Here is a 24455-nt window from a genome sequence, read left to right as displayed (position 1 = left end):
AACACCAAACATTTGTATCACTTTTTTCATCCAGCACATGTGGGTGACTTTGGAATAGAAGCTTGGTCAGACTTTGTAAGCATGTGCCTTTAACTGCTGAGCAATTTTCCTCAGCCCCTGTTTTGGGTTGGTTTATTTTATTTTATTTTATTTTATTTTATTTTATTTTATTGTTGTTTGTTTTAAGATAGGATTTTGAGCTGGAGAGATGGCTCAGCAGTTAAGACACTTGCTTGCAAAGCCTAATGACCCTAGTTCTTCAGTACCCACATAAAGCCAGATGCACAGGAAGGCACATGCATCAGGAGTTTGTGTGCAGCAGCTAGAAGCCCTGATGCATCCGTTCTTACTCTCCCCCACCGCCCGCCCCTCTGTGCTGGGTGTGGCAGTGCACACCTTAATCTAGTCCAAGCTGACCTGAAACTCGCTCTGACCTTGAACCGAGGAGATACTATCTGATAGACATGAGCCACCACACCTGGCTTGACCCACAGGGCATTTGTTTTTAACCCCCTTCTATAACTCTCTGTCCCTTCTTCCATCCCCTCTCCAGCGAACATCGTTCCAACAAGTCCTGCTTCTATGTTGCTATCATCTTTTTTTTGCTTCATATTATGCATGTCATGTGTAGATAGCATCAGCCACTGAAAGCTCATGAATGCAACAACCAGTTAATGACTAGAAGATATTCCCCTTCCTTTGGCTCTTACACTTTTTTAAATTATTTATTTATTTATTTGCAAGCGGAGAGAGAGAAGACCGACAGAGAGAGAAAGGGCATGCCAGGGCCTCCAGCCCCTGCAAACGAATTCCAGGCACATGCACGTTTTCTGCATCTGGCTTACATGGGTCCTGGGGAATCAAACTTGGGTTCTTTGGCTTCACAGGCAAGCACCTTAACTGCTAAGCCATCCCCCCAGCCTGTCTCTTACATTCTTTCCACCAACTCTTCCGCAATTGTCCCTGGGTTTTGAAGGGTGTTGTAAAGATGTCACAGGGCCAAAATACTCAGTCACTTCTTTAGAACTTTGATGAGTTTTGAGTTTCCCAAGGAGAGTACTTTTTGTTTGCTTATTTGTTTGTTTTGAAGTAGGGTCTCACTCTAGTCCAGGCTGACCTAGAATTCACTATGTAGTCTCAGGGTGGCCTCGAACTCACAACAATCCTCCTACCTCTACCTCCTGTGTGCTGGGATGAAAGGTGTGCACCACCACACCCAATTCGTTTTCCACATTTGTCAAATATATAATAAACAGTTAATCCTGGAGCCTGACCAAATGTATCTGACTAGGAATTCCCAGATGAAAACATAAAATGTGAATGGTAAAATAACATCCATTGCAGTTTCCACAGGAGAAAGAAGGTGTAACATGTACTAGAAACATGACAAGAAGGCAGCAAAGCAAAACTGACCAAATGAGATTTATATTTCATATCGACACATACAAATGGCAGCTGCACATTAAAACAGTACACTCTGTCTGGGGATAAATATTTTTTTTGTTGTTGTTTTTGTTTTTCAAGGTAGAGTCTCACTCTAGCTCAGGCTGACCTGGAATTCACTATGTAGTCTCAGGGTGGCCTTGAACTCATGGCGATCCTCCTACCTCTGCCTCCCAAGTGCTATGCCCGGTTTTTAAATTAAAAAAAAAAAAAAATTCAAGTGTATACAACTTGATTGTGCTTGGTAAACTCCAGGTTATCCTGGGTTAGAGTGAGACCCTACCTCAAAAACAAAACAAAACAAAAACCTCAGTTGTATTCTCTGAAAATGTTACCTCAGGATATTTTTTCCATGACCCTACTGGGACGCACATTTAAGGGTAAAAACCAAAACTGGAGCTAGAGTTTCTGAGTCTCTTATTACTTCCTTTCACTTAGAATTTATTTTCACATATAAGTCTAATCTAAAAAAATATTTTTATTAATTTATTTGGGAGAGAAAGAATGAAAGAACCAGGGCCTCCAGCTACTACAAACAAACTCCAGATACATGGGTCACTTTGCGCATCTGGTTTATGTGGGTTCTGGGGAAATCAAACCTGGGTCCTTAGGCTTCTCAGGCAAGTGCCTTAACCACTTAAGCCATCTCTTCAACCCCTTAAATTCTAACTTTAATCTTTAGAAATACAGTGTTTATGCTTTAGCTGAAAATACAAGGATTAATAAAGAATGCTTGTCAGGGAGTGCCCATTGCGGAAGATGCAGCAGAAAGAATGGAAGAGCCCAAGGAAGGGTAGGTGTGGTGGTTTGATTCAGGTGTCCCCCATAAACTTAGGTGTTCTGAATGCTAGGTTCCCAGCTGATGGATATTTGGGAATTAATGCCTCCTGAAGGGAGTGTATTGTTGGGGGCAGGCTTATGGGTATTAAAGCCAGTTTCCCCATGCCAGATTTTGGCACACTCTCCTGTTCCTGTTGTCGACCTTATGTTGGCCAGGGGGTGATGTCCACCCTCTGCTCATGCCATTGTTTTCCCCTGCCATCGTGGAGCTTCCCCTCGAGCCTGTAAGCCAAATAAACCTCTTTTTCCCAGAAGCTGCTCTTGGTTGGGTGATTTCTACCAGCAATGCGAACCGGGCTGCAACAGTAAAGTGGTACTGAGGAGTGGGATTGCTGCTAGACACCTGACTGTGGCTTCGGCCTTTTGGAGCTGATTTTCAAGAGGAATGTGGAAGGAGTTGAAACCTTGGCCTAAGAGATGCCTTGCAGTGCTGTAAGTACAGCTTGATGGTCTATCCTGGTCAAAGCTGAAAGACCTGAAGGCAGTAAGAACTACGGACTGTGATTTTTGGCTTATGAAGGTGAGAAAGAGCTTTGCCTGGACTGGGCTAGCAGTTTGTATGAGAAGCTTGCTCTTATGCCCATGTCCTGAGAAGTTGTGCACGGTTGCTTTGCGTAGAAATGAACTGGTGTGAGCAGAGGAATATGGTACAGAAAGAAAAATATTTGGGTGAACTGTTGCCCGTTCAGCTGCAACTGAGAGATGACAACCTTTGAGACTGGGCCAGCTGACCTGCGCTGGGGCAACAAGAAGAATGTAGACTCTTTTGAAGGGGCCTGAGTGCTCAAGGAGTCCTGTTCTTCAAAGTCTGCTTTATTCCCCCCTGGTTTAACAAATTGGCACCCTACCTGTTATTGTGGAGTATAAGAAATGCTGGAAAGAGGGTCATTGAGTTTGCAACACAGTCTTGTGTTTTGGAAATGGCCATGGGCAGTGTGAAGCAGGTTTGCTGGTTGCCTGCATAGAGACCCCATGGGGCCATGAGGATGAACCGTGGCTTGCAGTGGAGACCCAGTGGAGATGCCGGGACCATGAGATGGCTGCCAAGGAGCTGCCGGCCCTGATGAAGTTTCCCAGGACTGTGAGTAGCCTAGCTGGAGAGGCGGAATTGGAATGCCAGAGACTTGTTGCTGGTTAGAATTATTGGACTTGAAGATTTGTCACTGGCTAGAGTTGCTGTACTTGAAGCTACAGAGTTTGATGTTTGCTCTGGTTGTTTCAAATCTTGTATTGGTTGAATGTTTCTTTGCTATGCCCAATGCCATCTTTTGCAGTGTGAATATTTATTCTGTGCCATTATGGGATTTTTGAGGTTATTTTTTGGTATTATGGCTCAGTTAAAAGATCTTGAACTATGGGGATGTATGAACATCATTGGGATTGATAAAAACTATGGGGACTTTTAAAGTCAGGCTGAATGCATTGTATTTTACATCATGTATGGATATCAGCTTATGGGGGCCAGGGGCGGAATGTGGTGGTTTGATTCAGGTGTCCCCCATAAACTTAGGTGTTCTGAATGCTAGGTTCCCAGCTGATGGATATTTGGGAATTAATGCCTCCTGGAGGGAGTGTATTGTTGGGGGCAGGCTTATGGGTATTAAAGCCAGTTTCCCCATGCCAGTTTTTGGCACACTCTCCTGTTCCTGTTGTCGACCTTATGTTGGCCAGGGGGTGATGTCCACCCTCTGCTCATGCCATTGTTTTCCCCTGCCATCATGGAGCTTCCCCTCGAGCCTGTAAGCCAAATAAACCTCTTTTTCCCAGAAGCTGCTCTTGGTTGGGTGATTTCTACCAGCAATGCGAACCGGGCTGCAACAGTAGGACTCCTTACAACGTGCTCATCCAGACACAAAATGGCCTGGACATCCATGACCTCACAGCGCCTGACACTACCTACACAAGACCATCATAACAGGAGAAAAAGATGATGACATCAAAATAAAAGAGGGACTGATCGAGAGGGGGAGAGATATGATGGAGAGTGGAGTTTCAAAGGGGAAAGTGGGGGGAGGGAGGGTATTACCATGGGATATTTTTTATAATCATGGAAGTTTTTAATAAAAAAAAATTTGAAAAGAATGCTTGTCTGTAACACCAAAGCAGAAGAAAATGAAAACCTATAGCACTAGGTTCTACCTATTTCCAAAACTCCACTAACCCAGCCAGACTCTGCAGCTGTCACGTGAGAGACTTCGTTCCCTAAGGCAAGCCAAAGCAAAGAGAAGTACTTCTCCACCACATATGATGGCTTACTCGGGTTATGAAGAAGAGAAAAGCAAATTACTTAGAGAATCTGACAGACAGCACTTTAACCAAGTGCCTGAGGCTATGTCAGTGATGTCAGGACAACTGAGTATAAGGTGTCAAGTGCACAAGGAGACAACATCCCGGCTGAAATCCTGGTGCCCCAAATCAAACACGCAGTGTACACTTCAATCCACAACTCAAACAACATGATTCATCTAATGTCCAAGCTTTGTATGTCACCATGGCGGTTAACTGCCAATGGAGTATTAAGGAGAATTTCCTTAGCACTTCAAAGCAGTCTCTTCTATGTATTCTTTGCAATTTTAACATGAATGTCATTCACTTAAAATATGGGTTTTAAAAAGCCAGGTGTGGTGGCACACACCCTTTAATCCAGATACACGGGAGGCAGAGGTAGGAGGATCACCTTGAGTTCGAGGCCACCTTGAGACTACATAGTGAATTCTAAGTCAGCCTGGGCTAGATTGAGACCCTACCTCAAAAACAACCAAAATTATATATGTATGTGTGCTTTACACAAGGGGAGACATGTGCAAGGTCGCACATACACACAAGGTAGCATATGCAACTGGAGTTCAATTGCAGTGCTGGAGGGCCTGGCACACAATTCTCTCTCTCTCTCTCTCTCTCTCCCCACCCCCTCTCTCTCTTTCATAAAAAAAGAAAACACTGTGCATTTTATGAATGTGTCGTGACCATTGAAAATATCCAGATGAGCATAAGCATTGCCAGTTGGTCTCTTCAGCTAACCCTAAAGTCCCTTGCCTAGGGGAATCCTTGGGAACCAATGCCTTCCCATGTCATCTGTCAAAAAGAAAACATTTTCAGTGAAAAACGTCTGTTAAGAACAGAGAACATGTTTCTAGCATACAGGAGACATGAAGAGCCAACCTCATCTGTCATAAGAAGTAAGGGAAGCAAGGCCCAGGGGAGATCCTGCCAGCCAACAGTAAGAGAGCCCCTAATCCTGCACAAGGCCTACATACTATTGGGCCTACCAACAAGTCATGGGTGATGGAAGAGGGCAAAAAAATCTATATCAAAATACATTAGGGGGCTGGAGAGATGGCTTAGCGGTTGAGCGCTTGCCTGTGAAGCCTAAGGACCCCAGTTCAAGGCTCGATTCCCCAGGACCCACGTTAGCCAGATGCACAAGGGGGCATACGCATCTGGAGTTCGTTTGCAGTGGCTAGAAGCCCTGGCGTGCCCACTCTCCTCTCTCTCTCTCTGCCTCTTTCTCTCTCGGTCTGTCACTCTCAAATAAATAAACAAAAATTTTTTTAAAAAATACATTAGGGAATAGTTGTAAAGAGGGGGTTCAGTGGGGGAAGTCATGAAGGGGGAACACAGAAGGTTGGTGGGAGTAGATTGTAATCAGAATACATTGTGTATATATGGAAACTGTCAATAAATTTACTTTATTAATTATATTTACTTACACGTGTGTTTGCATGCACATGTACACACATGTGCACATGGCAGGGCCTCATGCTACTGCAGACAAATTCCAGATGCATGCACCAATTGGTGCATCTGTCTTTGCATCGATGGTAGGAAACCAAACCCAGGCTGGCAAGCTTTGCAAGCAAACACCTTTAAACACTGAGCCATCTCTTCAGCTCTGATTTTTTTTTTAAGAAAAGAGTACGGCGGGCTGGAGAGATGGCTTAGCGGTTAAGCGCTTGCCTGTGAAGCCTAAGGACCCCAGTTCGAGGCTCGGTTCCCCAGGTCCCACGTTAGCCAGATGCACAAGGGGGCACATGCATCTGGAGTTCGTTTGCAGAGGCAGGAAGCCCTGGCGTGCCCATTCTCTCTCTCTTTCCCTCTATCTTCCTTTCTCTCTGTGTCTGTCGCTCTCAAATAAATAAATAAAATTAAAAAAGAAAAAAGAAAAGAGTATGGCTAGAGAGATAGCTTAGTGGTTAAGGTGCTTGACTGTGAAGCATAAGGACCCATGTTCAACTCTCCAGATACCTTGTAAGCCAGCTGCACAAGATGATGTAAGAATGCAAGGTCGCACTTGCATCTGAAGTTCATTTGCAGTAGCTGAAGGCCCTGGCACACCCGTTCTTTCTCTCTCTCTCTCTCTCCCCCTCCCTCTCCCTCTCCCTCTCCCTCTCCCTCTCTCTCTCTCCCCCTCTCTCTCCCCCCCCCCTCAAATAAACAAAAATAAACTATTTTTTTTAATTTAAAAAAAGGCCAGTATCTTGGGCTTGCCTCAAAAAAAAGAAAGGAGTAGTAAGAGAGTGTGGGTTAAGCCTCAGACTAATTCCAGGTCAGCCTGGGCTAGAGAGAGAGTGTGGGGGGGAGGGGGATTAACACACAACTGTCAAACAAGATTACTATATCCAGCAAAGCTATCCATCCAAATTGACAGAGAAATAAGGACTTTCCACAACAAAAAGAGACTCAAGGAATACATGACCACTAAACCAGCTCTATAGAAATACTTTTAAGAATCCTTCATGTTAAAAAGAAAGAAAAGCACACAAATAAGGAAACAGGAAAAATAAACCATACTCAAATAATAGTTGATACAAGAGAGTAAAGGAAAAACTACAAAGCAAAAAGAATGGCAAAAACAAATACACACCTTTCAATAATAGCTCTTAATACCAACAGCCTCAATGCCCCAACCAAAAGACACAGACTTGTAAACTGGATTAAAGGTAGGATTCTTCTAATTTTTTTTTTTTTTTTTTGCCTCTAAAAACTCACCTTTCCATAAAATACAGATGCTATCTTAGGGTGAAAGGATGCAAAATGGTATTTCAAGCAAATGGGCCTAGGAAACCAGCAGGTGTTGCTTATCCTAGTATCTGACAGCATAGACTTCAAACCAACATTATAGTGAGGAAAGATAAAGAAGTTCACTTTATACTGATTAAATGAACAATTCAACAGGAGGATATTGCAATTCTAAATATATATGAACCTAACATAGGTGCTCCCAATTTCATCAAACAAACACTACTAGACTTAAGGTCACAGATAACTCCAAGCACAACTGTAGTGGGTGACGTTAATACCCCACTCTCATCAATTGACAGGTCATCCAGCAAAAAGTAAATAAACAGAGAGACATCTGAATTAAATGATGTTCTAGAACAAATGGATCTAAGAGATATCTATAGAACATTACATCCAAATGGTGCAGAATACATTCTTTTCTGCAGCACATGGAACATTCTCTAAAATAGACCATATATTAGGACACAAAGCAAATCTTAATAAATACAGGAAAACTGGAATAATTCCTTGTACTCTATCTGATCACAATGGGATTAAACTGCAAATCAGCAACAAGAAAAACTACAGTGCATACACAAATTAATAGAAACTAAACATTACACTACTGAGTGATGAATGGGTCATTGAAGAAATAAAAAAATTTCATAGGAACAAATGATAATGATGACACAACATACCAAAACTTTTGGAACTTAGTAAAGGCAGTCCTAGGGGAGAAATTTATAGCTCTAAGTGCCTAAGAAATACTTGAAGGGATCCTTCACACTGAAGAGAAAGAAAAGTCCACAAATGAGAAAACAGGAAAAACTAAGCCATATTCAAATAATAGTTAATAAGATAGAGTAAAGGAAAAATAGGAAGCACTACAAAGCAAGAATAATGGCAGGAATCAATACACACCTTTCAATAACAACTCAGTATCAATGGCCTCAATGCCCAACCAAAAGACACAGGCTTGCAGACTGGATTAAAGGCAGTATCCTTCTGTTTGTTGCCTCCAAAAACTCACCTTTCCATAAAAGACAGACACTATCTTAGGGTAAAAGGATAGAAAATGGTATTTCAAGCAAATAGGCCTAGGAAACAAGCAGGTGTTGCTATCTTAATATCTGACAGGATAGACTTTAAACCAACATTAGTGAGGAAAGATAAAGAAGGTCACTTTATATTGATTAGAGAAACAATTCAACAGGAAGACATTATAATTCTAAACACATATGCACCTAACATGGGTGCTCCCAATTTCATTAAACAAATACTAGTAGTCTTAAGGTCACAGATAATGCCAAGCACAATTGTAGTAGGTGACTTCAATATCCCACTCCCATCATGGACAAGTCATCCAGCAAAAAATAAAACAGAGATGCATCTGGATTAAATGAGGTCACAGGACAAATGGACCTAATAGACATCTACAGAACAGTCCATCCAAATACTGCAGAACACACGTTGTTTTCAGCAGCACATGGAGCATTCCCTAAAACAGACCATATATTAGGACACAAAGCAAATCTTAACAAATACAGGAAAACTGAAATAATTACTTGCACTCTATATGATCACAATGGGATTAAACTGTAAATCAACAGCATGAAAAACTATAGAGCAGGGCTGGGGAAATGGCTTAGTGGTTAAGGGATTTGCCTGAAAAGCCTAAGGACCCTGGTTCAAATCCCCAGGACCCATGTAAGCCAGATGCACAAGAGGGTGCATATGTCTGGAGTTTGTTTGCAGTGGCTAGAGACCCTGGCTTTCCCATTCTCTCTTTCTCCCTATCTGCCTCTTTCTCTCTCTCAAATAAATTAATAAATAAAACTTTAATAGAACCATGTTTTATTAAAATATTTATAAAAACCATTGTATTTACTTCCATTCAGCTATTAATCTCCATAATTTATAAGTAAACATAAGCAAAGAACAACATCATAGCAGTTTATTTTCACTTCTTTTTGTTGTTGTTGTTGTTTTGGTTTTTCAAGGTAAGGTCTCCCTCTAGCCCAGGCTGACCTGGAATTCACCATGCAGTCTCAGGTGGTCTCAAACTCATGGCGATCCTCCTGCCTCTACCTCCCCAGTGCTGGATTAAAGGTGCGCACCACCACACCTCGATTTACTTTTTTCACTTCTTAAATGTAAGCCCTGGAGCTGCAGAAAAACGAGCTGCTTGTCAGACACGACACAATCTCCAACATGTAGTGTGGCTTCAAGAGGCTTGCACACCTCGAGTTCCCCATTGCTGCAGTCACTGCATCTGTGGCAGCAGCGCCAGCGTGCAGCTTTTCAATTGCTCATTTGCATATATGCTTATATTCTTTGGCTTTGGATTCAGAATGATAACCTGCACCTTTAATCCCAGCACTGGGAAAGCAGAGGTAGGAAGACCACCAAGAGTTCAAGGCCACTCTTGACATTACATAGTGAAATCCATGTCATCTTGAGCTACGGTGAGACTCTACCTGGAAAAAAAACAAAAAAGAACGAAAGAAAGAAAGAAGGGAGAAGAAAGGAAGGAAGGAAAGAATGACAGACAGAAAAGAAGGAAGGGAGGGAGGGAGGGAGGAAAAAAGATACATAAAACTTTTAAAAAATTAAAAATTTTTTCTGGGCAAGGTGGCACACACCTTTAATCCCAGCAGATTAAAGTAGATTAAGAGGCAGAGGTAGGAGGATCACTGTGAGTTCGAGGTCACCCTAAGACTACATAGTGAATTCCAGGTCAGCCTGTGCTAGAGCAAGACCCTACCTCAGGAAAACAAAAAAACTACAGAGCATATACAAAATTATGGAAACTAAACAGTACACTACTTAATGATGAATGGGTCATGAAAGAAATCAAGAAGGAAATCAAAAAATGAATAGAGTCAAATGATAATAAAAATACAACATGCCGGGCTGGAGAGATGGCTAGCGGTTAAGCGCTTGCCTGTGAAGCCTAAGGACCCCGGTTCGAGCTCGGTTCCCCAGGTCCCACATTAGCCAGATGCACAAGGGGGCGCACGCGTCTGGAGTTCGTTTGCAGAGGCTGGAAGCCCTGGCGCGCCCATTCTCTCTCTCTCCCTCTATCTGTCTTTCTCTCTGTGTCTGTCGCTCTCAAATAAATAAATAAATAATTTTAAAAAATACAACATGCCAAAACCTTTGGGACACAATGAAGGCAGTCCTAAGAGGTAAATTTATAACTTTAAGTGCCTATTAAGAAATCAAGAAGGTCACAAGTAAAAAAACTTAATGCTTCACCTTAAAGCCTTGGAAAAGGAACAAGGCAAACCACAAATCAGTAGACAGGAAGAAGTAATAAAGATTAGGACATTGGGCTGGAGAGATGGCTTAGCGGTTAAGCGCTTGCCTGTGAAGCCTAAGGACCCCGGTTCGAGGCTCGGTTCCCCAGGTCCCACGTTAGCCAGATGCACAAGGGGGCGCACGCGTCTGGAGTTCGTTTGCAGAGGCTGGAGGCCCTGGCGCGCCCATTCTCTCTCTCTCCCTCTATCTGTCTTTCTCTCTCTTTCTGTCGCTCTCAAATAAATAAATAAATTTAAAAAAAAAAAAAAAAAAAAAAAAAGATTAGGACAGAAATTAATGAAATAGAAACCAAAAAAAAAAACAATGCAAACAAAGAGTTGGTTCTTTGAAAGGATAAACAACATTGACAGCCCCTTAGCAAATCTGACCAAAACAAAGAGAGAAGAAGGGGCTGGAGAGATGGCTTAGTGGTTAAGGCACTTTTGCCTACAAAGCCTAACAACCCAGATTCAATTTCCTAGTACCCATGTAAAGCCAGATACACAAGGTGGCGCATGCAGCTGGAGTTGGTTTGTAGTGGCTAGAGGACCTGGCATGTCCATTCTCATTCATTCATTCATTCTCTCTCCTTGAACTACTTGCAAAGAAATAAAAATATTTACAAATTAAAAAAGAGAAGAAGCACAAATTAATAAACTGAGAGGTGAAAAAGGCACCATGACAACAGGTATCAATAAAATTTAGAAAATCATAAGGAAAAACTTTAAGAACATATACTCTACTAAGTTTGAACATCTGAAAGAAATGATTTTCTAGATATATATGACCTACAAAATTAAATCAAGATGAGATAAACCATTTAAGCAGACCTATAACAAGCACTAAGATCAAAGCAGTTATAAAAAGTCTCCCAGACTGTAGGGATGGCTTAGCAGTTAAGGCACTAGCCTGCAAAGCTAAAAGACCCAAGTTCAATTTCCCAGGACCCACATATGCCAGATGCACAAGATGGTGCATGTTTCTGGAGTTCATTTGCAGTAGCTGAAGGCCCTGGTATGCCCATTATCTCTCTCTTTCTCTATGTGCATCTCTCTCTTTCTCAAATAAATAAATTAAATTAATTTTTAAAAATTAATTTTTTTTTTTAAAAAAAGGAGGCGCTGGAGAGATGGCTTAACAACTAAGATGCTTGTCTACAAAACCAAAGTAGCCAGGTTTGATTCCCCGGGACCCACATAACCCAGATGCACAAGGTAACACATATATCTGAAGTTCGTTTACAATGGCTAGAGGCCCTGGTGGGCCCATTCTCTCCCTCCCCCCCCCCCCGTGTGTGTGTGTGTGTGTGTGTGTGTGTGTGTGTTTATAAATAGAGAGAGATATCTTCTCTCTTTCCCTCCCAAAAAAATAAATAAATTGTTTTAAAAGTTCAGGCCCAGATAGATTCACTGGTGTATTCTACCACACCTTCATGGAAAAACTAAGACCAATGCTTCCCAAACTTTTTTATAAAATAGAAAAGGGGGCTGGAGAGATGGCTTAGCGGTTAAGCGCTTGCCTGTGAAGCCTAAGGACCCTGGTTCAAAGCTCGATTCTCCAGGACCCACGTTAGCCAGATGCACAAGGGGGCACACACATCTGGAGTTTGTTTGCAGTGGCCAGAGGCCCTGGCGTGCCCCTTCTGTCTCTCTCTCTGCCTCTTTGTCTCTCTCTCTGTCCATCACTTTCAAATAAATAAAAATAAACAAAAAAGTTTTTACATAGAAAAGGAAGGAATACTACCAAACGCCTATGAAGCAAGCATTATCCTGATACCAAAACCAGACAAAGACAGAACAACAAAAAAAAGACAGGCCAATCCCCCTCATGAACATAGATGCAAAAATTCTCAATAAAATACTGACAAACAGGACTGGGGAAAAGGCTTAGCAGTTATGGCATTTGCCTGTGAAGTCTAAGGATCCAGGTTCAATTCCCCAGGACCCACTTAAAGCAGATGCACAAGGGGGCACATGTGTCTGGAGTTCATATGCAGTGGCTACAGGCCCTGGTGTGCCCATTCTCTCTTTCTCTCTATCCGTCTCTTTCTCATAAATAAATAAATAAATAAAATATTTTTTTAAATACTGACAAACAAAATACAAGAATTTATCAAAAGATCACTCACCCTGACCAGGTAGGTTTTATCCCAGAGATTCAGGGATGGTTCAAAATATGCAAATCAATAAATGTAATATACTATAAAATAGACTAAAGGACAAAAAAAAATCACATAATCATCTCAGTACATGTAGAAAAGGCATTTGATAAAATCCAACATCCCTTCAGGGTAAAAATCCTTCAGAAACTTGGAATAGAAGGAACACATCCCAACATAATAAAGGCTATTTATGACAAACCTATAGCCAAACATTATATTAAATGGGGAAAAATTTGAAGCCATCTCTCCAGCCCTAAATATTCCTTTTAATGATAGAAGAAAAAGGATCTCTTTCCGCATGGGAAAAGGAGAAAGCAAGCTGACAACCAGCACTTCTCTCTCCCTCTCCTTCCTGACCGTGGACTGAATGTGACCAGCAGCTGCACACTCCTGACGCCTTGCCTTCCCTACCATGGGCTGTATCTGCCCTGGAACTCAAGCCAGAATAAACCCTTCTTCCATTAAAAAAAATAAAAATGGTCTTAGCTTGAAGTATGGGTCTCAGGCCTCCATTTTCCAATTTCACCCTCACAGTTTTAAATATGTATTTAGTTTTATTTGACAGAGAAAGAGGGAGGGAGAGAGAGAGAGAGAATGGGCACACCAGGGCCTCCAGCCACTGCACACGAACTCCAGACACGTGCACTCCCTTATGCATCTGGCTAACGTGGGTCCTGGGGAATGGAACCTGGGTCCTTTGGCTTTGCAGGCAAACACCTTAACCGCTAAGCCATTCCTCCAGACCCCACCCTCACAGTTTTAAATGAGCATATTCAATCAAATCAGTGCTTACAGGAGAAAACAAACTTTATTTTTTGATAATTATTATTAATAATAATAACTTGAGGGGGGAAAATGGGCAGGGCAGGACCTCTTTCCAATGCAAATGGACAGCATCCTGAGATTCTTCCTTTCAGCCATTTGAAAGACTCACGGAAAATGGGTCACCGTTGGGGAGAAAGGAGGGCCTGGGGTGCCCTGGAACCACAGCTCTACCCACAAAGAAGCCCATATAACAAATGACCTCTCTCCTGATCACCTTTTCCAGGGAAAACATACCACCTGGATTCCCAATGACAGGTGTGCAGGGCCAGGGTTTCCTGGTGGCCGAATGTTATCTCAGCCTCATCCATGCCCCACCCCCTCCCCCACATTACAGAGGAGACCTAGAGCCAAGCTGCCCCTTAACGGACTCAGATCACTTGAGTCAGGCTGACTGTGGAAGGCTCTTAGTGCTGGTGTCAGCTGGTTCCAACAAGCTGCTCCTATCACAGGATGCCCAGCCTCTGCGGTGACCTGGGGCCGCACACATCTGGAGTTCGTTCCCAGTGGCTGAAGGCCCTGGCGCACCCATTCTCTCACAAAATAAATAATAATTTTAAAAAGTTAATCTCTTTTAATATATTCCAACTTTGCCTACTGGCTGGTCCTGAAATTCCTTCCTATGGCAGAGAAGCCCAGGTTCAACTAAGTATAGAGATCTCCGAACTCCTTGGGTTGCTTCAGGACTCAACATGCAGTGCCCCCCAGCCTGCACCCCACGACTGCTGCCACCTTTACCTCCTGTACTCACCTCACGCTGTTGGGACCAAACACACCTGACCAAAAGCAGGGGTTGGAAGGAAAGAGTATGGAAGGGAAGGAAACAGTCTGGAAGGGAAATTTCATCGGCTGGGCATCACATCTTGCCCCAGCAGGTGAGGAGCAGCAGTAAGAGTGAGCTAGCAAGCCAGGCGTGGTGGCGCACGCCTTTAATCCCAGCACTCGGGAGGCAGAGGTAGGAGGATCACAGTGAGTTCGAGGCCACCCTGAGACTACGTAGCGAATTCCAGATCAGCCTGGGCTAGAGTGAGACCCTACCTCGAAAAGCCAAAAAAATAATAATAGTAAATTTTTTAAGTGAGCTAGCACCAGCAAGAGGAAGTTCTCAGACTAGGACACCCCAAAGACTGCCCCCAGCAAGGCTCCACCTCCCAACTTGCCTCAGGCTGGGGAGGAAGTACTCAAAACCCGTGAGGCTAGGGGAGATGTTTCATTCAAACCACCACACCTGCACTGACTGTCTGTGCCTGTGTATCAGTCGCTGCCTCTTCCAGCAATGAGGCCTCAGAACTCTCTAACTCTCCTATAGCCATTATGCAGCTTACATATACATTACTGTGTGGAGTGTAATTTGAGAACTGAGAGTTAATCTTAGTAATTCAATTGTAATAAAAAAAAAAAAAAAGGACCTGTGATTGCTAACAGCCAGCCATCAAAGAAATCAGGATGGCTTGGTAAACAACCTGGGTTCGATTCCCCAGTACCCGCATAAACCAGATGCACAAAGTGGCACATGCATTTGGCGTTTTTGGGGTTTTGTTTTTTTGTTGTGTTTTGTTTTGTTTTGTTTTTGCAGTGGCTAGAGCCCTGATGCACCCATACTCTCCCTCTTCCTTTTCTCTCTCTCTCTCTCTCTCTGTATCTCTCTCTCTCTGCTTGCAAATAAAGAAATAAAATATTTTTAAACTGGCTTGCTTTGCAAATTTGCTCTTATTCAGTAAATTTTGAAATTGTGAAGGCCTGCCCATCCGTGTTTCTGGCCGAGCACTCTCGTGGTATGGGGCTTTAGCTCCAGGGGTCTCCCTGGAACAAACAGATGCTTGGGCAGCCAATGCCAGGGTCATCCCCAAGTGCGACATCCTTGAGCTGAAGGACACTTTACTGGTGTTTGTTCAGTTCTTCACAGAACAACGTGGGGACAGGTTAGTCCAGATGATGAGTCCGAGGAGTCAGGCTGCTTTGACAAGCATTCCTCATGTTCATGACAGATGAACACATCACAGTTTTGTGCAAAAGTGACAGCCAAGACCTCTACCTCAGACAAAAATAGACACATTTGCCAGGCGTGGTGGTGTACGTCTTTAATCCCAGCACTCGGGAGGCAGAGGTAGGAGGATGGCCGTGAGTTTGAGGCCACCCTGAGACTACAGTATAGTTGATTCCAGGTCAGCCTGGGCCAGAGTGAAACCTTACCTTGAACCCCCCCCCCCAAAAAAAAGAGACACATTTCAGGAAAGGGGCTCCTGCATTAGGTCACTGTAACTTTAAGAGAACAGATGTTAGTCCTATGGAAAAGAAAAATAGTCACAAACCAGGCATGGTGGCACATGCCTTTAATCCCAGCAGAGGTAGGAGGATTGCCATGAGTTTGAGGCCACCCTCAGGCTATATAGTGAATTCCAGGTCAGCCTGAGCAAGAGTGAGACCTTACCAGGGGGGAGGAGGGGAGGTACACACCCCTGAAGTTCCTCCTGACCCCAGGTAAAGAGAGAGAGAGAGAAGCTGCCACCAGAATTATGACTTTATAGCCTATCCTGTGCCTTCTCTCAGCCCCTAACACTAGTAACTAGAGTCACATTAACCTTGTAATAAGGCCTTATCTCTAGTTGGAGGACCCCCCTCCCCCAACAAAAGTTATAAAAGTAAGAAATTTCTTTTGTCTTGAGGGGTTTCTGCCCATTGACCACAACAGGGTCCATAAAAATCAGCGGGGCATGGGGGCACTTGGGAGGCTGAGGTAGGAGGATCACGGTTAGTTCGAGGCCACCTGAGACTACACAGTGAATTCCAGGTCAGCCTAGACTAGAGAGAGACCCTACCCAGAAAAACAAAACAAACAACAACAACAACAACAAAAATACACCTTTCTAGGCTGGAGAGCTGGCTCAGTGGTTAAAAGCACTTGCTGGCAAAGCCTGGTGGCCTGAATTCAGTTCCCCAGCACTCATGTCGTGCCAGATGCACAAAGTGACATGTGTCTGCAATCTGTCAGCAGTGGCAAGACGCCCTGGAACGCCCATTCATATTCTCCCCCTCTCCCCGCCCCCTCTCTCTCTCTTTCTCTCTCTCTCTCTCCACTCCCTCCTTGCAAATAAATAAGTTTTTTAAAGGTAGTTTGCTGGGCATGGTGGCACACACCTTTAACCCCAGCACTCAAGAGGCTGAGATAAGAGGATTGCTGTGAATTCAAGGCCAACCTGAGACTACATAAGTGAATTCCAGGCCAGCCTGGGCTAGAGGACGACCCTACCTGGAAAGAAGGACCAGGGTTAGGGAGGGAGGGAGGGAGGGAGGGAGGAGGGAGGGAAGAAGGGAAAGGAGGATGGATGAAAGGAAGGATGAAAGAAAGGATGGATAAAAGGAAGGAAGGGAGAAAGACGGGAGTGGGGAGGGAGAGAAAGAAAAGACACCAATTGCTGTTTTCTCCATAAAGAGGTTCACAGCTTATTCTGCCAGGGACCACACGACAGCCTGCATTTTAACAATTGGCAACATGGATTCAATAACAGTAAGCAATACGGAGTCAATAACAGCAAACAAGGGCCAAGCCAACTCAAAGGAAAATAAGTGTTCCAGGGACCATGGGTGTAGCAAAAAAAAAAAAAAAAAAAAAAAAAAAAAAAGGTTTACATGGTTTAAAAAATATAAATTTAGTACAGCCGCTTTTAAAAACTGTGCGAACATTCTTCAAAACACTAAACAGAGTAACACCGCTCAGCAGTCACAATTCGGTACAGTAGCCAAGACAAGCACACACCTGTCCTGCCCCTCAGATAGGGGTCTTCCAGCCCCAGGGCATCCAGCTGCTCCCCCACTGCACACCCCCCCACCTCAGGATTGCTCTCCAGGAGAGGACGCAGGGGCCGAAACACACTGGACACGCAGGCGGGCACCTAGTGTCTCCAGGACTAGAGGCGGGGCTGAGGATGCATCGCCATGGGAAGGGTAGCTCAACCCAGAAGCAACTGATCAGATGTCAACATCCAGAAGACAAAAGGAAGAAGGCACTTTAAAAAATACTGGGGTGGGCGGGCAGCGGCGGAATGCCTCTCCACTTTCAGAATGGGCATCGTTCACAGACAGAAAACAAATCCTTACCAAGTGCCATCCAGTACGTGGAGACACCAATGACAATAGCCTGGCCCCTTAAGGACAGCCCCGGGGATCAGTCATTGGTCATGCAGTTTGGGAATGCCTCGGGGCGCTGAAATTTGGGAGCTAACCGACAGAGCGAGGAGGCGACGGCTGCGGGAGGAGGGGGAGCGCAGGGCTCTGGGTCTGGACATCGCGGGGCTCAGGGACAAGGGGGTGAAACTTCAGGAGCAGGGATGTGGGAGCCGGGGAATACCGCCGCTCTCCCGCAGGCAGCCCGCGCAGGGAGAACGCGTTCTCCTAATGCTTCTTCCAGGCCATCGCCGCGCAGTCTGCGGAGAGGCTGGGCAGCAAGGGTGCCGAGGCTGAGGGATGGACAGGACGACTGGGATGGGACGGATCTCGGGGCTCCCCGCGCAGGCCCAGCTCCATCCACCAGCCGAGGGGACCCGGAGCCCGCCGCCGTCTCAGGACACTATTCGCTCACCATCATCTCCTGGCCTCCGGGGGCCTCTCTGGTCCTCCGCTCGCGGCCGCAGCGCCAGCAGGTCACAGGGTGACCAGATGAGTCCTCCCGGAGCCCGGAGCGGACCCCAAGACGATGCGATTGGACGAAGTCACGCGAGATTGTGAAGAGGACCAACGAGATTGCCAAGGCCCGCCCCTTCGCTCGGACTGTGGACCGGATTGGTAGGTTCTCAACCAGGACCCTGTGGATCAAAGCCAAAGGCTACCCTCAAGAAGGTTTTGATTGACACCCCGGGACCGCCACCCAAGGATGCAGCTGTTCAGGGTTAGCAACTGGTGGGGTCAAATACATATGCATTCAGGCCTCAGGTCTTTAAGAACTGACCTTAGGGGGCTGGGGAGATGGCTAAGCGGTTACAGTGCTTGCTTGCAAAGCAAATCCTGGCAGCCCTGGTTTGATTCCCTAGCACCTGAATAAAACCAGACACATGACACCCGAGTCCAGCGTTCATTTGAAGCAACTAGAGATCCTGGTGAGCACTTCTTCTACCCCCACCCCCACAAACACATGCAAATAAATCATAACAAAAAAGATTTATAAACTGGGCGTGGTGGCGCACGCCTTTAATCCCAGCAGTCAGGAGGCAGAGGTAAGAGGATCTCTGTGAGTTCGAGGTCAGCCTGAGACACAGTGAGTTAGAAGCCCCTCCTCCAGAGCCTGGTCCAAGCCCCTCACCACCTGAGAATCAAGAATTTCAGCACAGTTAATATAGCAGACACTTCAGGTTCACTGAGATAAACTTCCAGACCAGGCACAGTTATGGAGGAAGGGATTAATTAAAGTTTACAGATCCAGGGGAAGTTCCATAATGGCAGAAGAAGCTGGCCTGCCTTCACAGGACCAAGCAGAGAGAAGTACAAGCCTAAAGGTCAAAAGCCACAGCACACTTCAGGAACTCCAGCTAGGCACACTTTGCATATCTTCAGATTGAAATCTGAAACCCACCACCACACCTAAAGACCCACCCATTGACACTGCCTCCAGGCAGGTGGCTGCAGATGCAAACTACAAACAATAAAGAACTGAATATATTGGGGGCCATCTATTCAAACCACCACAGTTAACATTTGCTTAAGGCTTTTCTTCCTTCTCAGCTGTAAACCTGCCATTTTCTAAGAATCGCGACAGAAACTGCATTTTCAGTGAAAGACATGCCCTAAACCTTTGTGCAACCCTGGTGGCTTCTGATTTTGCCTTATCAGATGATAACCCCATCCAAGATACTCCAGAACTGCCCCCATAATCTCACTTATCAGAAGAGACAAAAAAGAAAAGGAAAGAAAGAAAACACAGCCTAGCGTGGTGGCAAACGCCTATGATCCCAGCACTCGGGAGGCTGAGGTAGGAGGATTGCTGTGAGTTTGAGGCCACCCTGATATTACATAGTGAATTCCAGGTCAGCCTGGACTAGAGACCCTATCTTGGGAAAAAAAAAAAAAGGAAAACACTAAGTTTATAGGCAATCCTTTGAGATGTAACTTGAGAGCCCCGCGATGGCATATATAAACTGGGGTGTAGTTCAGTGGGTAAAGTGCCTGCCTAGTATGCACAAAGCCCTGAATCTGATCCCCAGTACCAGGAGTGGTGGTGAGGTCTCTAGGTAGAGACAGGAGGATCAGGAATTCAAAGTCATCAGCAGCAGCATAGGGAGTTGCAGACCAGCCTAAATCACGTGAGACCATGTTTCCAAAGGGGGGGGCAGCTTATATGACTAATGCTAAGACACTTACTTGGGACTCTTCCTTGAGAAGCCAATACCACTCTTAGGTATGTCTTATTCTTTCCTTGAGCACCTCTGCTTCTCTTAACTCCCATGCTGAAAATCTACAACCAAAATGTCTTTTAAGGGCTGAGAAATGGCTTAGCAGTTAAGATGCTTTCCTGCAAAACCAAAAGACCCAGGTTTGATTTCCTAGAACCCAAGGTGGCACATACTTTTGGAGTTCATTTACAGTGTACATATTATCTCCTTATGAATGATATTAATTCTTTGTGGGAAAAATATATGGTTATTAGAGTGTATTGTTTTTGTTGTGTTCCTGGCTCACCATCTACATGCAATTCCATATAAAATCCTACGGTACCTACATTCAATGTATCTATTTTTTTTTTTACAAAGCAACATTTTACTTTTGTTGTGATAAAAAAGTCACATTTTACAGATAAAATGTAGGACCCTGAAATATTGACACATTGTCTTATCATGCACAATGCTGAGGTTCTCTTACGATCCATTTTTTAAAATATTTTATTTGTTTGAGAGAAAGAGGAAGAAAGAGAGAGAGAATGGGCATGCCAGAGCCTCTAGTCACTACAAACGAACTCCAGATGCATGCACCACCTTGTGCACCTGGTTTATGAGGATCCTGGGGAATCGTAAGCAGTTAGTTTCCCCCATAACAGACATGCCACTATTGCACCCGTTCAGTCATTTGGTCTGTCTGGCCAAACTTAAGGCTTGCAATGTTCAGTGATTTCACCACTGATTCCTTCTGTCTCCCATAGGGCTACAGCTTTCTGATAATTGGTCTACAAGAAAGAGAAAAGCTCAGTTACAGCTTGATTTCTCAATGACCTTGCAGCCCAAGCATGTGGTGTCTTCAAGCAATAGGGTTTTACCATCTATTTCTGGTGGGAAACTAAGAACCTTGGTAATGTCCTATAATGTTTTGGGGGGCATCAGGGACCTCTCTGGCCAACAACTCACTGGAAGGTTTTCCATACTTGGCACTGAATTTTTTTTAGCAATAGCCTATGGCTTCTGGGTGTGTCATCATCCAAAAAACATAGGTATCCATTTGACTTATTCATAACATCTTGAACTTTGGTTAACCCTCCCCCCTACCCTTCTTTTACTAATCTCTTCCCAATGGCCTCACTTAACCCATTGCACCCCCAGTAATCTGTTCTTCTACTTACATATGTACAATACCATCTCCTTTAGTCCTCCCCTCTCCTCCCTCCATTATAGCCCTTTTCTACTTTACTGGCCTCTGCTACCGATTTTTACTCCAACTCACATACAAACCTAAATATTGTAGCTAAACATAGGAAAGAGAAAATGTGGCATTTGGCTTTCTGGGCCTGGGTTACCTCGCTTAGTATAATCCTTTCCAGATCCATCCATTTCCCTGCAAATTTCATAGCTTCGTTTTTCTTTACCACTGACTAGAACTCCATTGTATAAATGTGCCATATCTTCATTATCCACTCATCAGTTGAGGGACATCTAGGCTGGTTCCATTTCCTAGCTATTGTGAATAGAGCAGCAGTAAACATGGATGTGCAAGTATCTTTAAGGTAGTGAGAAGGGTCTTTAGGATGTATGCCTAGGAGTGGTATGGCACACCTATTCTCTCTGTCTCCCTTATCTCCCTCTCTCTCTCTCTCTTTCTCTTTCCTTGCAAATATATATATATATATATATATATATATATATATATATTTTTTTTTTTTTTTTTTTTTTTTGGTTTTTAGAGGTAGGGTCTCACTCTAGCCCAGGCTGACCTCAGGGTGGCCTCGAACTCATGGCAATCCTCCTACCTCTGCCTCCCAAGTGCTGGGATTAAAGGCGTGTGCCACTACGCCCGGCATAAATATTTAAAAAAAAAAAAAAAAACTAAGGTGGAGGGCTGGAGAGATGACTTAGCAATTAATACACTTACCTACAAAGCCAAAGGACCCAAGTTTGATTCCCTAGAACTCACATAAGCCAGATGCACCAGGTAGCCTATGCATCTGGAGTTCATTTGCAGAACCTAGAGGACCTCACGTGCCCATTCTCTCTCTCCCTCTTGCTCGCTTGCTCTCGCTCTCAAATAAATAAATAAATAAGCAAACAAACTCAAACCTTCTTTTAAATTTTTATTTATTTATACTGGGCATGATGGCACATACCTTTAATCCTAGCACTTGAGAGGCAGAGGTAAGAGGATTACTGTGAGTTCAAGGCCAGCCTGAAGTTACATAGTGAATTCCAGGTCAGCCTGGGCTAGAGTGAGACCCTACCTTGAAAATAAATAAATAAATATAAAATATTTTTTTAAAAAGACTAAGGTGGAGAGAAATTAAGGCAGACACCCAATGTCAATCTCTGGCTTTCATATACACACATGCAAACACACACATACATGCAAAAAATTAATTAAGGTCAGCCTGAGCCAGAGTGAGACCCTACCTTGAAAAACCAAAACAAAAAAATTAAAAACTAAGAAAAACATAAATAGAATAAATGATATTCTAATGCAAGACTCCTTTTTTGATGTCTCAGCTTTCATTAGATCCAATTCCCCACCAAGGAGAGGAGGCTCAAACACAGTGCTGAGATTGTTGACTCGACACTCACATGTTCAGCTTCTCACAGGGACACTTGGGACCTATGTGGACCACAGAGGTCTCCCTGCAGCTGATCTGGAGATGCCCCAACCAACCATATGTATGAATCTGAATGCAGGAGATTCCATGTATGTAGTTTGGAGGCTGTTTGCTGCGCAGGTAGGATTCTATCAACTGACTCCCATGTAGGGCGAGGGGAAGGGATGGATACCAAATGGAGTGTCCAAACATTAAGATCACTGAAGTTTAAATGATATACCTGGGGCTGGAGAGATGGGTTAGTGGCTAAGGCACTGGCTTGCAAAGCCTGATGACCCAGGTTCAATTCCCCAGTACCCACGTAAAACAGGATATACAAAGTAGTGCATGTGTGTGAAGTTCTTTTGCAGCAGCCAGAGGCCCTGGCATGCCCGCTCTCTCTCTCTTTCTCTCTCGCTTTGCTTGCAAATAAATGAATAAATTCTTTTTAAAGTTTCAAGGGCTGTAGAGATGGCTTAGCTGCTAAGGCATTTGCCTGCAAGGCCTAAGGAGCCAGATTTGATTCCCCAGGACCCACATAAACCAGATGCACAAAGTGGTACATGCATCTGGAGTTCATTTGTGGTAGCTAGAGGCCCTAGTGTCCTCTCTCTCTCTCTCTCTCTCTCTCTCTCTCTCCTCTCATAAATAAATAAATTTTTAATTGAGAAAAATCATGTCCTGCAGTCTGCTTAGTCAGAGTCCGGTGTGCAACAGGTCTGAAAGGAGGCTAAGTGTCAGCCCTGATGAATGGAGCAGAGGGTGGAGGAACGGCCCTTCTTCTGCATGAGTCCCAGGTGGCTTCTGTTCCCTACCCAGGTCACCTGGTAGATGTTGGTGTTCTGTGTGGAAGAAAATAAGGACACCCTCTCCATGACTATGTTATCGCAGGATATCCCCAATTCTAGTGACCCCCAGGAAAATGTCCTGCCCCACAACCTTCTGTGCCTGTGTGGAAAGGGGTGTGCTGATTGGAACCTCCCCACTTCTTTATCTCAAGCCTTCTGTTCCTGGGTGAACGTGAGGTGGGGCTGGGACAACTCGGCCCATTTGCCCACTGAGGACAGGCCTCTCCAGTGGGGTCAGAGTTGTTCCTGGGGACTGAGCTCTCTTCTGGAAGGTGGAAGCTGGAAGCCGGCTGGTCTTAGCATAGGTCCTGGCAACCCTCACCTAGCCTTCACATAGCTGCTAGAGTGGGCGGACATTCCTGTCCCCACCTTGCCAGTAATTGGTATGAGAGAGAACAGACACTACCTGGAGAACTTGTCTTTCATGCTGTCCATGGTGGCATGGACTGAAGACTCTATCATGGGGGAGGATGAGGCCTTAAAACAGACATGGCATAATACCATCTTGGAGGAGAGAATGCTTTGGTCCAGTAGCCACAGCAACTTTAGAGCAGAGCAAGACAGTGATATCCAGGGTTGTGGCCAAAGTAATGTAGCTACTGACCCTCCCTAGTAGGTGGAGGAGAGGAGAGTCACAAGACCCTCACCTGGGATTCCAGCTCACCCTCAACCTCAAGACTACATAGGAAGTAGAAGGTAACCCAGACTGGGACTACATGAGGTCACTACCCAGGATGCGGTGGACCTTTGAAGTGATGCAGCTGCCTTTGGGTCGGCCACGCTCCTATAAGTAACCCCTCATGTGTGCTCTTAAGTAAACCCAATAAAATCACTGGTTCATCTGGGCATGGTGGCGCATACCTTTAATTCCAGCACTAGGGAGGCAGAGGTAGGAGGCTAGCCGTGATTTCGAGGCCACCCTGAGATTACATAGTGAATTCCAGGTCAGCCTGGGCTAGAGTAAGACCCTACCACAAAAAAAGAAAAAAGTCATTGGTTCACCTAAATTGGATTTTGGTAGAATCCTGCTTTGGTCATCTGTGTCCTCTCTAGGGTGAACAGATGT

The 24455-nt window shown here is 44.5% G+C and overlaps 1 protein-coding gene across 2 annotated transcripts in view; it reads right to left on the bottom strand.

The window, feature by feature from the left end:
• LOC101598458 (zinc finger protein 93-like) overlaps positions 1 to 18267 on the bottom strand; it is a 30269-nt gene extending 12002 nt beyond the window's left edge. For both annotated transcript variants that reach the window (XM_045146052.1, XM_045146053.1), the window contains exon 1: positions 18147 to 18267. In XM_045146052.1, coding sequence (XP_045001987.1) covers positions 18147 to 18152 — 6 coding nt within the window. In that variant the 5' untranslated portion in view covers positions 18153 to 18267. The remainder of the gene's footprint in view (positions 1 to 18146) is intronic.
• Between the last annotated feature and the right edge of the window lie 6188 nt (positions 18268 to 24455).

Source organism: Jaculus jaculus, chromosome 1, assembly GCF_020740685.1.
Source record: "Jaculus jaculus isolate mJacJac1 chromosome 1, mJacJac1.mat.Y.cur, whole genome shotgun sequence".
NCBI classification, from domain to species: Eukaryota; Metazoa; Chordata; class Mammalia; order Rodentia; family Dipodidae; genus Jaculus; species Jaculus jaculus.
The sequence above is the reverse complement of the archived record's forward strand: the minus strand, read 5'-3'. Positions and strand labels throughout refer to the sequence as shown.